The following is a 14186-nucleotide window of genomic DNA, read 5'->3' as shown; positions in this document are numbered from 1 at the left end:
TCCTGCTGCCAACATCGCTGCACTTCACCTCGTGTCCTAACCCCACAATCGGCAATGTTCGCCGCTGAGTGGTAAAAGCTGCTGCATAGCTGGGATGAAATGACACTCCTGGTATTAATCTGATTATCTGACCTTTTCTGTCTTCCTTGGTTCTAACAAAAAACCAAACAAACAACAAACAAACAAATAAAAAAAATCCATCACTCTATTTTGTAGAGTTAGCATCACTAGAAAACAGGCAGTTTTCCAGGAAGTTTTGGAGGATTTTTTACTTGTATGGTTTTGAAGAAACCATGAATATTTAAAGTACTTGAACTTTGTTTAGTCTTATGTCCAGAGCGCTAACTATGAATTTCCAGTGTAATATTGGTATTGTTGAAAAATGGGAAGAGGTTTGGAAGGGAGCAAGGAATTGTGTGTATTTGTTTCACAGAAGTGAAAATGGCTTCATGGGTGAGCAGCACGTTGGTAATGAACAGGCTTTACTGGAGTTTGTCTCCCCATGGAGCCAGGTGTGATACCAGATTGAAGGCACAGAGACACCTTTCCACTGAGCTGACTTCTCTGATCCCTTGAGATGATGTTTGTGAGGAAGAGGCTGTAAAGGATTTAGTATTATCAAGTGTGTGAGGTCTTACCTCACACAGAGAATCAGCATGGCTTAAGGGTGTCTGGAGCCAGACCAGAGGCAGGTGTGGATTGATATGTAGGCATGAAGTCTGTGTTGTTTCATGAGATATCACTGATTCAAATTTCAGACTCTGTAATTCCTCTAAGCACCAGTTTTGATCAGATAGTATCAGACAAGTTGTCACCATTTCTATTTGCTTTGTACATAGAAATTAATAGCTCGTCGTTTTCTGTGCTGCATTGTTGCGGGATAAGCTCAATAAGTAAAAAGAAATAAAACTCATTACTTCAAAAACCAGCTCCCACTGCTCCAGTCTGCTGTGGTTAATGTCAAAAGGACTTCACCCATTATTCGTTCCTGGAGAGTCATAAAGGATGTTATAGCCTTTTATAGTAGGAGAAGTTAAAACTTTATTTTTCACTCATGTTTTCTTCAAAAATTCCTGCTGTGAATAAAAAAATAAACAAGTAAACCCAAAAGCTTGTGTCGCACAAGAAAAATCCCCTGAATATTGTTTCTTTTTAACAATTGCTGGTTCCTCTTTGCTAAAGTCACAGATATGAAAAAAAAGAAAACAAACCTCTGAGAAAGAACTTCACTGCCTTAACATCTTACAGAGTTGTCAGCTGTCTCTAATACTTTGTTCAGGAATGTTTTTTTTTGAAAAAATTAAGAGAAAATCAGGGAAATTCCATAGCAAATGCTAGAAAAAAAGAAATCTAGATATTGGACGTTGCATAATATATCCTCAATTTCATATCTGCCTATACATAAACAACTGGACTCTATATTCTTTAAAGAAGCAGCATCTCTTGTAAATCTGATGAACTAGAGACCATCTGAATGCCAGCAAGATTTTAGGCCAGAAAACCAAAGAGCCCAGGAATTGATGGTGTATCAGGTGTTTCATGTAACCATAATTGTATTCTCAAAGAACTACAGGTGTAAGTCTAAGCAAATTTTCTTTGAAGAAAAATGGTTGTGATATTACTAAATGTTTAGTATATGTTCCATTTCTTTTCATATTTTATTTTCTTTACTTAGAAAGAGAATTCTTTTCTCCCTTTCTTGTCCAGCCAAAAAATTCTAAGTCCTGCAAGTTGAGCCAGTATTTCATGTCTTTACCAATGAGCTGCATTTTAAAGATGAACACAGGTTGTGAGAGTTCACGAGGCAGTTCACAAGTACCCCAATTGCATAACAAATTTGCTACCATAATAACCCTTTGAAACGTAGAAGAGGACAAATTGCTTAGGTCCCTTGGTAGCAAGGAGAATAGGGACTGTGGGTAGATTTAATTTCACCTAACATTAGCCATTCCCAGTCAGATGTCTCAATTAAACTGCCTGCTTAGCCTTCCTCTCCAGTGCGTGGATGGAAAGAGACAGGTACTTCCAGACAGTAAATCATCCTATCTCAAGATACTTTTCCAGACTAATGGGATGAATTGCCATTCCCATCACAAGACTCTGTAAGTTTATTTGGATGTAGAACAAGTTATAAACTTTGCCTTTGTTGTCAGAATATATATTCTTTTTTTTTTTTTTTTTTTTTTTTTTTTTTTTTTTTTTAGAAATATTGTGAGAGTAATGACATTTGTAATTCTGGGCTCTGCTTTTCTTTTGTAAATTTGAAGTGTGGCCTTATCTTGAAGATGACCTTGACTGACTGAAGAATTATTTAGGGACTGTATATGTTCTTGGCTTGTATTGCATATAGTCACTGGTAGCCATATCCCAAGAATGAAATAGTAACACATATTTCCATGAACTCTCCTGTTGAGCCATGCTCCATTGTATTGATTTCCATGTATCCTTCTAAAAGGTTTTTTTTCCCTGGCTCTTTATGTTATCTACTGTGTTCAGTAGTAGGAATCTTCTGAGAAAACAGTTTTCCTGCAAGCTGCATATAAAAAAAGCATCTTTGCACATATACTGCATCATTTGCTCTTCTTTTATCTGTGCCACTTTACTGCTATGAGAAGTACTTTTTTTTCTTGCTCTCACTGGGATTTGGAGGCAGTCTGATGTTTCATCAGCATTCCTCACACTCAGGCTGAAGTCTGGCTATGTGCTTGAACCACTACACCTGAATCTACATCAGATTTTCTCCTCTCATACTGACTGCTCCCTGGGCAGCAGTGTGCAGACCACCAGCTTCCCTCTCCATTTTTTCCACAACTTCCATCTCAGACACAAAGCTCACACATCCAGTTTCCAGTTTTGTTGCCTTTGGAAGTACAGTCTGCTGTGATTCTGAAACCTTTCTGAAACTTTCAGCAGAACTTTGTGGTCTTTTAAAACAACTGGTGGTCACCTGCAGCTCAGTGGGTTTGACCTCTCCTCACAGGTGGGGGGAATGAGGGAAGGGGCCAGGACGTGAGGAACAGCTTGGATGTGCAGGTAATTAGGGCAGTCAGTCTTAATTAGTTTTTAATAGTTGGGGAGGAGGTTTTGTATCTGCATATGGCTGAGAGGCAGCTTAGGGAGCAGAAATGAGCTGGGGAAGCAGAATGGATATAAAGTTAGCTAAGAGAGCAACTTATTGCAGCTCCTGGAGGTGTTGATGGCTGTTTGGTTTAGGTGGTTTCAGTAATGCTGTTAGGGAGCTCTGCAAGACCAGGGAGGGTCCAGGGTTTATGTCAGAGTGCTAATTGTGCCAGAGGGAACATTCTTAAATGCTCTGCATGCTCCTTCTTTCTTTCTCAAGAGGAGGAGTGATGTGGGAGGTGATTTTAAACAAAGAAAGAGATGTGTCTTAAAGGGCTGAGTGTAACCTGTGTTCTGCCGGTAAAATAGCTTGTGAAAATGCAACACCTTGAGCTCTTGGAGGTGAAAGCTGTATGCAAAAGATACTCATCCAGCACAGAATGCAGTCTGGCTTATGGCCTTTGGTGCTAGGCATGAAGAGTCATATTCCTAGAGGTAGGTGGTTGTCTAATTTTTGTTGGTTGCAGCAAAATAGGGGTGAGGGTGAGTGTGTTTGGGGTTTTTGCTCGTGCATAACTTTTCAAGTCACTTGCTTGAAATATTTTAACTATTGAGATGAGCAGGCCTAGCCTTCAGGTTTTTTCCTGTTGTTCTTTAGAACCTGGACAAAAACTTGAATGAAAGTATTTTTTAGGTCTTTCAGAATCTATGCTGAATGGTCTGATACAGAAACTTCTGTGTGGGAGCAGTGCAAGCCTTTGCTGTACAACCCAGTAGTGTGGTTGCCTTGGAACATGCAAGTGAGGCTGCTTCTTGGTCTGTGAATGGAGAAGGAAAAAAAAACCTGTAAGGACAGGGAAAATAAAAGTTGATCTTAGGTCTTTTACACTACTATTTGCAGGTTTTTTTAAAATGCCTCCTTAATCATATTGGTATATGGAAGTCATCTGATAAATACTTCTGAAGCTCTAGTATTTTCTTTTTTCTGAGGTTAAAAAAAAAAAATATATATCTTCTGCTTTTGTCTTGGGAAGTATTTGTTTGCTGGGTGTTTGTCCTGGAAAGGATTTGCCTGTTTCTCTGTAATATTGCAGTACTGTTTCTCTGTGGGATATTTATCTTTCGGATGTCCTTGAAAAGGAGACAGAAAAGTTCAAAAGAGTGATTGTTGTGTCAGAAATGTACCTAGTAAAGGTATTAGAGTAAGTAATGAAACCCAAGACTGGTATTTATGACTGGTGTTAAGACTGGTTTAGACAGGAGTAAGATGCAGTTTTATTGGATGATACTAAAGGCAGACATACATTACATACATATTAATTGAGAAAGGTGTATGGTGCTTGTGGAAAGGCATCTCGCTGGAAAACAGCTTCCAGGTGCTTCTAGAAAAAACTCCAGCTATCTCATTATTCAACTTGTTATTCAGAGATTGGCTGGTCATTCTTCTGAAGCAGATGGAGATAGTTTTTCACAAAAGTGAGACCAGCATTGCGTGCACTTTGTCTTTTCTGAAGTTCCTTCAAAAGACAATGTTATTTTGTTAATTTTGTTACACTGTGTATGTGTACATTTAAAGTGCCTATCTTTTCAAGGGTGTCTAGGAGAAGATAAATACACTATACAGTAATGCTAATAATTAAATTTGTAAAATAACTGCTTTTTGCTAGACTAACAAATACAATTCCAGCAGTGGCTGTTTCTTACTAGTTGGAATGGTATGCCAGCTTTAGAATATGTAATGGTGTATAAGCCCTGGTGGTTATAATTGGCATAGAAATGTACTATATCCTTGGGTGTTAAAAGCCATAAGCTATTTATTTTCATACTTACAAAGAATGTACTACATTGTGGTATAAATCTCACATGGATTGTCATAATTGCATTTTTTTAGTAATTTATGTCCATATGGTTCAAATATGAATCTGTCCTCCTTATTAGTATCCTGCTGGTGACATAATGTACTGATAAATTAGTATCTCATGTTTGGAAAGCCTGTGTGAATTCAGATCTCATGCAAAAGAAACTTAAAGCTACCTGGTCTTCCTGATACAAGTAGCCTTGTTGTCATGAAGATTTTGTAATACATGACTTTACACAGTATATTAGTGATATGCTTGCAAGAAACTTGTTTATTGGCTGTGGTATTCGGGGGGGTTGTATGGTTTTTTTTCTACTGGAGTTTTTTGTTTAGTTGGGGGTTTTGTTTCTTTGTTTTTAAGCACCAAATTCAAATAAGTAAGGGGTGAACTTGAAGGTCTTCTGTTACACCAGGCTCTAGCCTAAACTGGGAGTTGATGGTGTTGAAGTTGATGGTATAAAATAATCTGGAAACCAGAGATAATGTGCAATAAAGTAATTGATGGAGTTCTATTAGATGCCATATTGCATTGATTTTTCAGTAGTCTCAAAGGCAGTTTGATTGTAAAGTCTGTATGTGACATACGTGACATGGAAAAATGCTATGGATGTGAAAGTACATGGTGTGGTCTTTTTTCTTAGGGCTTTGGGGAGAAAAATTAGAGAAATGGGTGAAAGAAATGCAGGGATAAATCATAAAGGCTGTTTTTCTTAAAAAGAAAAATGATATATAAATAATCCACTATGTATTCCAAAATGAAACTTATATAAGGTGAAGTGATTCTGAAAGAACAATTCTGCTTTGTTTTGACACCGTCCGTTCAATTCCTCCAACCCATGAGAAACAGCATGTGTCACTGACCTCCACTTGAACAGTGAGCCATTGACCACAACTCTGAGTTGTGGTCTGAGCTCTTTATCTGCTGGATGGTTTGCTGTCAAATCCGTGTCTCCCCAATTTAGAGACAAGGGTCTGGTGTGGGACAGTGTCAAAGGCTTTACACAAGCCTAGAGAGATGATGTCAGTTGATCTTCCTTTACAGCATGTTTGCCTAATCTGAGTACATTATCTGCCTGATGGGTAGTGCTTTGTACCCTCTGTTTAGCTTGGGGTTTAGCATTTAAAAATGCAGTGTAGGGGACAAACTACAAATTGAAGTGAATATTGAGGTCCTGAGGTTCAAGGCTGAACAGAGCTTTGGTTGCAAATTCAGCAAACTTCCATCTATGTGATTTTAATGCAACTGTCTTGTATTTGTGGTTTCTGGAGGCTCTTGATTAGGGTTTTGGGTTTGTTTGGTTTTTTGCTATACATATTTACATGGTTTAGATTGGCAAAGTTGCCTGTGTGTAGGTCTGACGTGTTGGTGACTATTTGACATGTCCTTCTTTTGTTTTGCAGAGACCTACAGCCAACAAGACTTCTGGTGCTCCTTCCTACAGCAGATGGTCCAGTTCACAGCCCCATCAGGTAATATGCCCTTGTCAAAAAGGATATGGAGCTCACGTTGACACATGCTTCCTTTTAAAATGAATCTGTGGGAGGATCCAGGAGCATTACCTACCTGCACTGGCACAGCTAGGTCACGCTGGTCTCTGGGGTTGTTACAGGATATCCTGTGGCAAACTCTTGGACGCAGGTGCTGCTCATGGAGAAGCCTGTACAGTTGTGCCACCTCTAATGCAGTGGTGCCTCTCTGGTTTGTCAGGGATGTTTATTGTGGCTGCATCCCCCTGTCCTTTTCATCTTGTCACTTAAGCTACAAGGGTGTGTGTTTGGTGCCCTTTGGCAACGCATGAAGTCGTGTTCTCCTGTGCTAGCCTTCGCCCCACTGCCCCAGGATCTTGTTGTCAAGTGGTTACAGTGGTCAAAACTTCCAGGAAAACTTGTTGTTAATTGAAACTGAAGCCAGAAACTATTAAGTGATAGCCAGGAAACAATGTTATAGTTCATGATTCCATATAAGAATTCGAATGGTATTCAGGGTTTCTGTTACTTTATCAAAATCAAAAGACTCTTTTGACTATAGACAAGGATATGGCTTGCTTTTGTTGTCGAAGAACAATGTATTTCAACTAAAGCAACTTTTCTTTAAAAACTCTTCAGGTGTCCTTTCAGCGATGATTGTATTTACATTGCTTTTTTGCAGCTTCTACTTTTGTTTTTTCCTACCTTTTTCTAAATATGCTTTAAAAAAACCCAAAAAACCCCACCAAAATCCCAGTAACCCACCAAAAGTACCACTCCCCCTTGGCACTATGAAAAATTTAAATTATCATGGTGAACAAACCCTTGATCTGACATGCTGGATTTTCCTTTTGAAGGACATATGTACACTAAGCGGGGAAACTTCCACTAAGTTGTGATTTGGCCTCAGAAACTAAAGGAAAAGAAACAATGAATTTAATTTATATTCAGATTAGGATGGGAAAAAACGTGGCTAAGTGCTTCATGGGCTATTAGCTACCTTTTTCACTATTCAGTGTTAATAGTTCTGTTTTCACCAAGTATTGTGAGAGTTTTGTGCCTTCTCCTCATTTGAAAATATAGTTCTTTTGCTCACAAAGTTTTCCATATTTTGTCTTTCACTTTTTTGACATTGAGTTTTCTCTGTTGAGGGTAAAAGTGAACAAAGAGTAGACAAAAGGTTAACTCTTTTCAGTGGTTATTGCTTTCTCCATCCTAGGGCATTAGAGAGTGAGCAAGAAAAAGTTCCTGGAGTATAACTAATATGTATGAGCACTGTTCCCCTCTTCCTGTGTGTGTCTGCAGCTGTCTGTTAATGGGAGAAGAGTTCCTAAGTAAAGAGAGGATCATCCTAAAAATCATATGAAATGCACCTTATGCTCTACACACTTGATTTCCTTTTGTAGAAGGGAGGGAAACATAAGTACATAATAAAGTTTGCTTGTAGAGTTACAACCCTGTCAAACCACTAGCAGGGTTGAGGGATTAACTACCAGGAATGTTGCTTGAAGGAATGTCTGGACTATCCAACATCTGCAGGGAAAAAAAAAATGTTCTAATATATTAAATCATGCCCATGGTAATTTCCCTCCACGTATATTGTACTCCTTACATTTGACTCTCATTTTCCTTTGTCGTTTCCACTCTAATCTTTTCTTTTTCTTACTTGTTTATTGTCAGCTTTTGTCTTCTGTGTTTTGGGTTTAATAAGCTCATAAACCTGCCTCATGGATATTATAAATGCCAGTACCAACTGTGAGGATGTATAGGCTTGCTGCAGCTCCGTTTGGGAGACTGGAATACTGCTGTGCGCTCTCATGAGCTGAGTGGCAAAGTATTTGTGTTGGATAAGGGATTTGTATTCAGCCTTGCAACTTGCCAGCATCTATATATAGTTTAAATAAACTTTTTTTTTTTTTTAAGATGGCTTTCCAGGAAAGAAAAAGATTAAAGTTCAAAATTCATAGTCTGCATTTCCTTTAGTCTCATGCAGTGAACCCAGTGAAGGTTTTTCCACATGCATCTTATAAGAATCCACACACAAACCTAATAGAACTACATAGCTGAGACCTTTGATGCATCTAAGAAATGTTAAAAGTTAAATTGATTTCTTCCTTCTTTTCCCTTAAGTTTTTCTTTTTTCATTTCCTCTATCTATGTGAAGTTGGAAGGTCCATTAGGTGAGAGATTTGAAAGAGTGAGGTCAATGAGTCACAGAAAATAACACATTTTTCCCTGACTTGTTTTGCTTTGTGCTACCCAGACATGCTTATATTTTGTATTGGATAAACTGAAGCATGTTTATCTATCTCAAATATGCTATCTGGGGAAGGTTTTTAATAAGTTTCTATCAACTCATTGCTCTCATGGACACGTGGAATTTGTATACCCAGGGTTTTTTTTTATACAAAGCTGTTCAGAGAATAGTGTTGTTAGGGTTTCTTTTTCTTCCACTGCCCCTTGAGCCTGGGAAAGTGTCTTGTTGCAGGGGAGGCATCTTTGAAACTTGATTTAGAGGTTCCTTCTGACTGCCCTGGGAAAGAGATGTTAGTACCTGGTTCAAGCTAGGTTTCTTCAAGCATTCCTTTTTCTCAGTGTCAGAAAAAGAAACCAGTAGTTTAAAAGGCTGAATTTTTGAATTCAAGGAATTAATCTATTGAATTAAGGAATTTGAGGGGTGGAGAGGAAAGCCAAACCAAATCTCAGCTTCTGAACTGGCATCCATGGAGCTATGTGGGATCTTACTGACTTCAGATGTATCAAACTGGCTTGAGGGATGGAATCAAAGAGGAGATGCAGATGCTAATGAACCAAAATTGCCTATACTGTGTTCTTGGCTAGTGGCATTGCTTGATGTGTGAAGATGTCTGCAGCAATTTTGTGAGAAGCTCTGAAGTTAGTTCTTCTGTGGTACTCTGAAGGCTGCTTCCTGAAGTGCAAGTGGCTCTTACCACTGATGAAAGTGAATGAGGAAGTGGCACTTTATCAGGGATGATGATATAGCTGTTCCTAACATCATGCTGCTTTTGCTGAGTGGGATGACAGCCAAGGCAGAGCTTCTTGTAGTGATGGCAAATCTTTGTGTGGGACAGTCTGTCTGACATTAGCAATCATAGGTACACAGGCAGGCTGGGACACAAGGCACTCAGCTTTGCAGCTCGGTTGTTCCTGAAAGCAGTTTTGACATTAACGATTCACTCATTACTAGTAATGACTTGAAAACTGTGTGCTAGTAAAGATGAAGAAAATTAAGAGCAAATCCCTCTTTTTAGAAAGAGAAGAAACCATATATTTCAGATGCCAGCTTAAGGTCGAGGCACTGGAAGAAAACATAGATAAAGTGTCCTAAAAGGGAGAATAATGGGACAACAATCCTCCTAATTTGCCATGTCCTAACTGTTAACGAGAGGCAAAAAGTCAGTAGCACCTAGTCAGATCTCACAAATCATTCTACCTTGTATGCAGGTAGAAGATAGTGATAGGCTGACTGTTCTTGCTCATGAGCACACCAGGGAGCTGGTGAAATCTGACAGTTCATTTGGTCTCCACCGTCAGTTGGCATCTTAGTGGCAATATTCCAGGTCTCCTGCACAAAGGTTGTTAGTAAGACTATCTTTAGAAATGCCTGGATTATATTACTTTCTAGAAATATTCAAATGCCTCTTCAATATTAGGTGCTAAATGAGCCTGCAGAATAATTGGCGTGTATTAAATACCATTAAAAATAATATAGAACATTTCAGCATCTTTCTTCTCCTCATATCTATTAGCAAGGCATTAGTTTATGAGCTAATGAAGTGAAAAATGCAGAAAGCGAAACTTTGGCCAATGGGCCACAGGACAGGAGGGCTCTCAGCTGTGATTCCATAATGTTCCTCTGTCTGGTTCCACTGCTGCTTTGTTACAGAGTTATTGCTCTGACTTTCTGGTAGAGGCAAAACAAGCTCATGGCTTTCTTGCTGGTAGTTAGAGCTTTGTCCATTGCTGAACTTGGAATCAGTGCCTTAAGGCCAGAACGTGTTTTTTGTTCAATATCCTGCTCTTTGAATACAGGGATAAGTGCTATATTTTAGTACAAGGTGGTTAGCAGTTTCTCAGAGAAATCTGAGCAGACAGTGGATGTTGATAAACATTCAGTGTAGTGTCAGTATTTCAAACAGCTGAAATAGCTTAGCTTTCCATGTGATAGTTTATAACACAGCTCCTTTGTGGCAGAGATGATGGAAACACCAGTACACCAGTGAGGAAGGCAGAAGCTAGGAAAGGTGACGCTGTGGCAGCTGTTTCATTGAATTTCAGGTCAGAGATTTCAGGATATGTAATTTCTCTCTCTTTGTCCCTGTTGTGTGTGTGTCCTGCTTTCCCCTTGCTTTGTCTTTGCCCTTGTATTCTTCCTGTGTATGTGTTGGAGCAGTAACGTGTTGATAAGAAGATAATTAGACAGGTGTCTGTTTGGTAGGCTTTTTCATACTGCACAAGGTCAAAATGAGCCTTGTGATTAATTGTGCAGCATGAGAGTAGAGAATTTATTTAGTTTTAGGAAGCCAAACTAGGTATGGCTTCTGGTGGCAGTTGGGATTGTTGTGGCCTAAGACACCTCCAAGTGGAACTCATGACTATTTGGAGCAGGAAGATGGGTAATACTGAGTTTCCTTGATGGGTTCTGGCAGGCTACCTTAACACAAAGATAATCGGAGCAATAGCTCAGAAGATCCATTCCTATGAAGTGAGTTTTCTTTTAAACTGGTGGAAGACAGCTAGTTCTAAATACTAAACAAAGAAAAATAAATAGTAATGTACTTAGCTGCCTTGAATCTTGTTTGTTTTCCTTCAGTGCCTCAAGTCTGACTTGGGAAAAGTCAGTATTGAGAAAGTCACTGTCTCCCTGATGACTCAGCTCTTTGCCTTTCTGCTGAGCACAGTACACCGTGGCAGTAAACTTTAGGTTATGTGCCTGTCCACAAGGAAACTTACTGAGAACACCAACAGTTTTCCCAGAAGCCACTGAACAGCTGTCAAGGGGCAACAACATTCCTTCACTGTTGACCTAGGTTTGAGCTGCACCAGTGTGCTTATCTAAATGACAATGACTTAGTCCTGCTGCTAGGGTTAAACCTTATTTTTAAGGGTCAGATGAGATCTGGCAAATTTCCAAAGGCAAACCAGACAACCCAAGCCACAGAAACATGTTCCTTCATCCTGGCACTTGATATTCACCCAAAAAAAGTAGCAAAATTCAATGGGCTTAATTAGACTTAATAAGGGAAATTTGCAAGTTTTGCAATAAATGGAGTGAAAAATCCCTGAATACCTCCTTTCTATAATGTATCTTTTCAGAACTACACATTCCTCTTTACTATACATCATCACAGTTTTGCAAAATTGCGTTTTGATCCTGGTTACATGGATAAGCACATGGAAAAATCAAGTATGCAATGATAGAAACTGAATTTTTGACATGTCAAAGGGACTCACTGAATTTCAACAAGCCTCTGTTAGTTTGACTTTACATCACTCATTAAATTTGAATTTGAGGTGGAGACAGTGCCTTGCAAGAGCAAATTTAACTAGCTAAACATTTAGAAGCGTAATTATTCCTTTATATATCATGTGTTGCACTAAGTTCACTGAAAGTCTGGAAAATTTGAATATCTGTGATCATCACTCCAGGTCTGCTGCTCTTATTACATCCACTGTATATGCCATGTTAGGCACAGGAGAGCCCTGTGGGATTTTTGTCTACTGTTGATAAGGACTGACGCATGTATTAGGTCAGTCTTTATTGGTAGCAGACAAAATATTAGCCACTCTCTCTCTTTTCTTGTGTGTCCCACCTCTCATGCACTTGTCCATCGCTTCTGCTGCAGCGTGGTAAGTTCAACTGGAAACCCGATGTTAAAGGTTCTGCTTTCCAAAGTTTGATGCTTTCTCCGTGAAATCTGTGAGCTGCTGCTTCTGGCATGATGCTTTTTGTAGGACAGCATAAGGGAAGATTGAACCTGGCATATGTTTTGTAAAGCCACAGGAATCTGCACTGCCATCCCCAACTTCACCAAGGTCAGGGGCAAGGGCAGAGTTAATCTCAGTGACTGCTTTGCAAGTAATAGGAGAGCAGGGCACACTGAGTTGGCTGCTCAGCTAAATGCATCAGTACACCAGGATGTGTAAGCTATTTTTATTGTGTGAAGATAACTCAGCCAAATGAGACTCAGGAGCAGTTCTGTCTGTTGCCAACCAAAGTACAACATAAACTCAGCTTTTGTAAATGAAATGAAAAGGGAACTAAAAAAGGAAACTTTTTTTTTTTTTGTGGAGGGTTTTTTTTGAGGTTTTTTTGGTGGGTTTTTTTGTTGTTGTTTTTTGGTGGGTTTTTTTTGGTCAGTGGTAGAATATGAGTGAGTATAAATGTATTCACTGTTATTCAAAGGTTGCCTACCCAAGTATGCTACCTGTTGTCTGGGCATAATCACCAAGCATCTGAGTGAGCCGAACATCAAGCTGTTTTGTAAGCTCCAATAGGGTGAAAGCCTGTGCCCAGAGGGAAGCAATGGTGTTTGTAAGAGCCAACCCCATGCTTTCTCTTAACTGCTTGTGGAGAAACACTTTGTGTCTGACACAACTACTAACACAACAGGATGAAGACTGAGGTACCTTTAGAAAGAACTTGAAACTTTTAAATAAAAGAAGAGCTTATGTATTATAGTCACTATAAATTACAAGATGCAGGCTCTATTCTGCAATCTGTGCATCTGGTACCTCTAGTCTACTCTGTAGGTTGGATTTATGTATTCCTCACCAAGCATGGGATTTGGGCATTAGTTCCCAATACCTAAGTCATAGTAAACCAATTATGTGAAATTTCCCCTGATTATAGTGTATAAATGTTAAACTTTAGGTGTTATGAAAACATAGAAGGACTCTTCCAAGACACAGTAATGTGTATTTCTCTTCTACAGGTGAGAGGAAGAAATAACAGGTTTCCTTTCTCAGGAAGGGAAAGTTATCATTACTCTGTCAGATACCGCTGGTATCATGTTGCACCTTCAAGCTGAGATTCAGAAGATTCCATCTTTAGCTTGGCCAATCTTAAAAATCAACATGTAGGGAAAGAAAAAGTTTTGTTCAAATTTATGTTTCTAAAAGCTGGTTTGTTGTTTTTTGGTTTTTTTTTTTTTTTTTTCCTAGCTCAGCAAAGTTTCTAGTCCCTTCAATTGCTGTGTAATTACTTTTGATGACAAAGACCAAATGTATGTACTGTGCTGAGTGTCTGCTCAGTGTGCTCAGGTTTGTCTAGAGAAATGTGTGTGCTGGGCATAAGGGAAACTAGCAGCATTTGTAATGACTTCTGTAGATGTAAAACACTTCCAGAAGCTACCTTTCAGCTGCACTTATGTTGTCTCTCAAAACTATGTTCTTCTAGAAGGAGATTTTAATAAGATTTCAGAAGACTGAAAATTGTTACGTTCTACAAATTTTTTAACCATAAAGATAAAATTCTCCCTGTGTCCCATATTGTATCATCACTGAAAGATGGTCAACTCCCTCCAGTCTTGGTGTCCACAGTTAGCTCTCTTATGTTGGCCATATTGTGGATTTCTGAACACTGGGCAAAAAATTCAGTTGGTGTCTGTGTTTTTTCAAGAATGAGGCTAAACTTTTCTTCCTGTGCAGATTTTCTGGTTAAGGGATGAGCTTACCCCAGAGCTCAAGGAATAATTCAGTTAAAGTCAATCAGCTGCAAGATGTGTGTACATTCACCATCAGGCTTAATTAGTTTTGTTGTTCACACAGCTACACAGTT

At 39.0% G+C, this 14186-nt stretch overlaps 1 protein-coding gene across 5 annotated transcripts in view; it reads left to right on the top strand.

Moving 5' to 3' along the window:
* The window catches only part of RBMS3 (RNA binding motif single stranded interacting protein 3), a 706117-nt gene that overhangs the window by 99602 nt on the left and 592329 nt on the right, over positions 1 to 14186 (top strand). For all 5 annotated transcript variants that reach the window (XM_063408744.1, XM_063408737.1, XM_063408753.1 and 2 more), the window contains one exon: positions 6320 to 6388. In XM_063408744.1, coding sequence (XP_063264814.1) covers positions 6320 to 6388 — 69 coding nt within the window. The remainder of the gene's footprint in view (positions 1 to 6319; positions 6389 to 14186) is intronic.

The sequence above is a fragment of the Prinia subflava genome, chromosome 1 (genome assembly GCF_021018805.1).
Source record: "Prinia subflava isolate CZ2003 ecotype Zambia chromosome 1, Cam_Psub_1.2, whole genome shotgun sequence".
NCBI lineage: Eukaryota > Metazoa > Chordata > Aves > Passeriformes > Cisticolidae > Prinia > Prinia subflava.
This window is presented reverse-complemented; position numbering and strand designations above follow the sequence as displayed.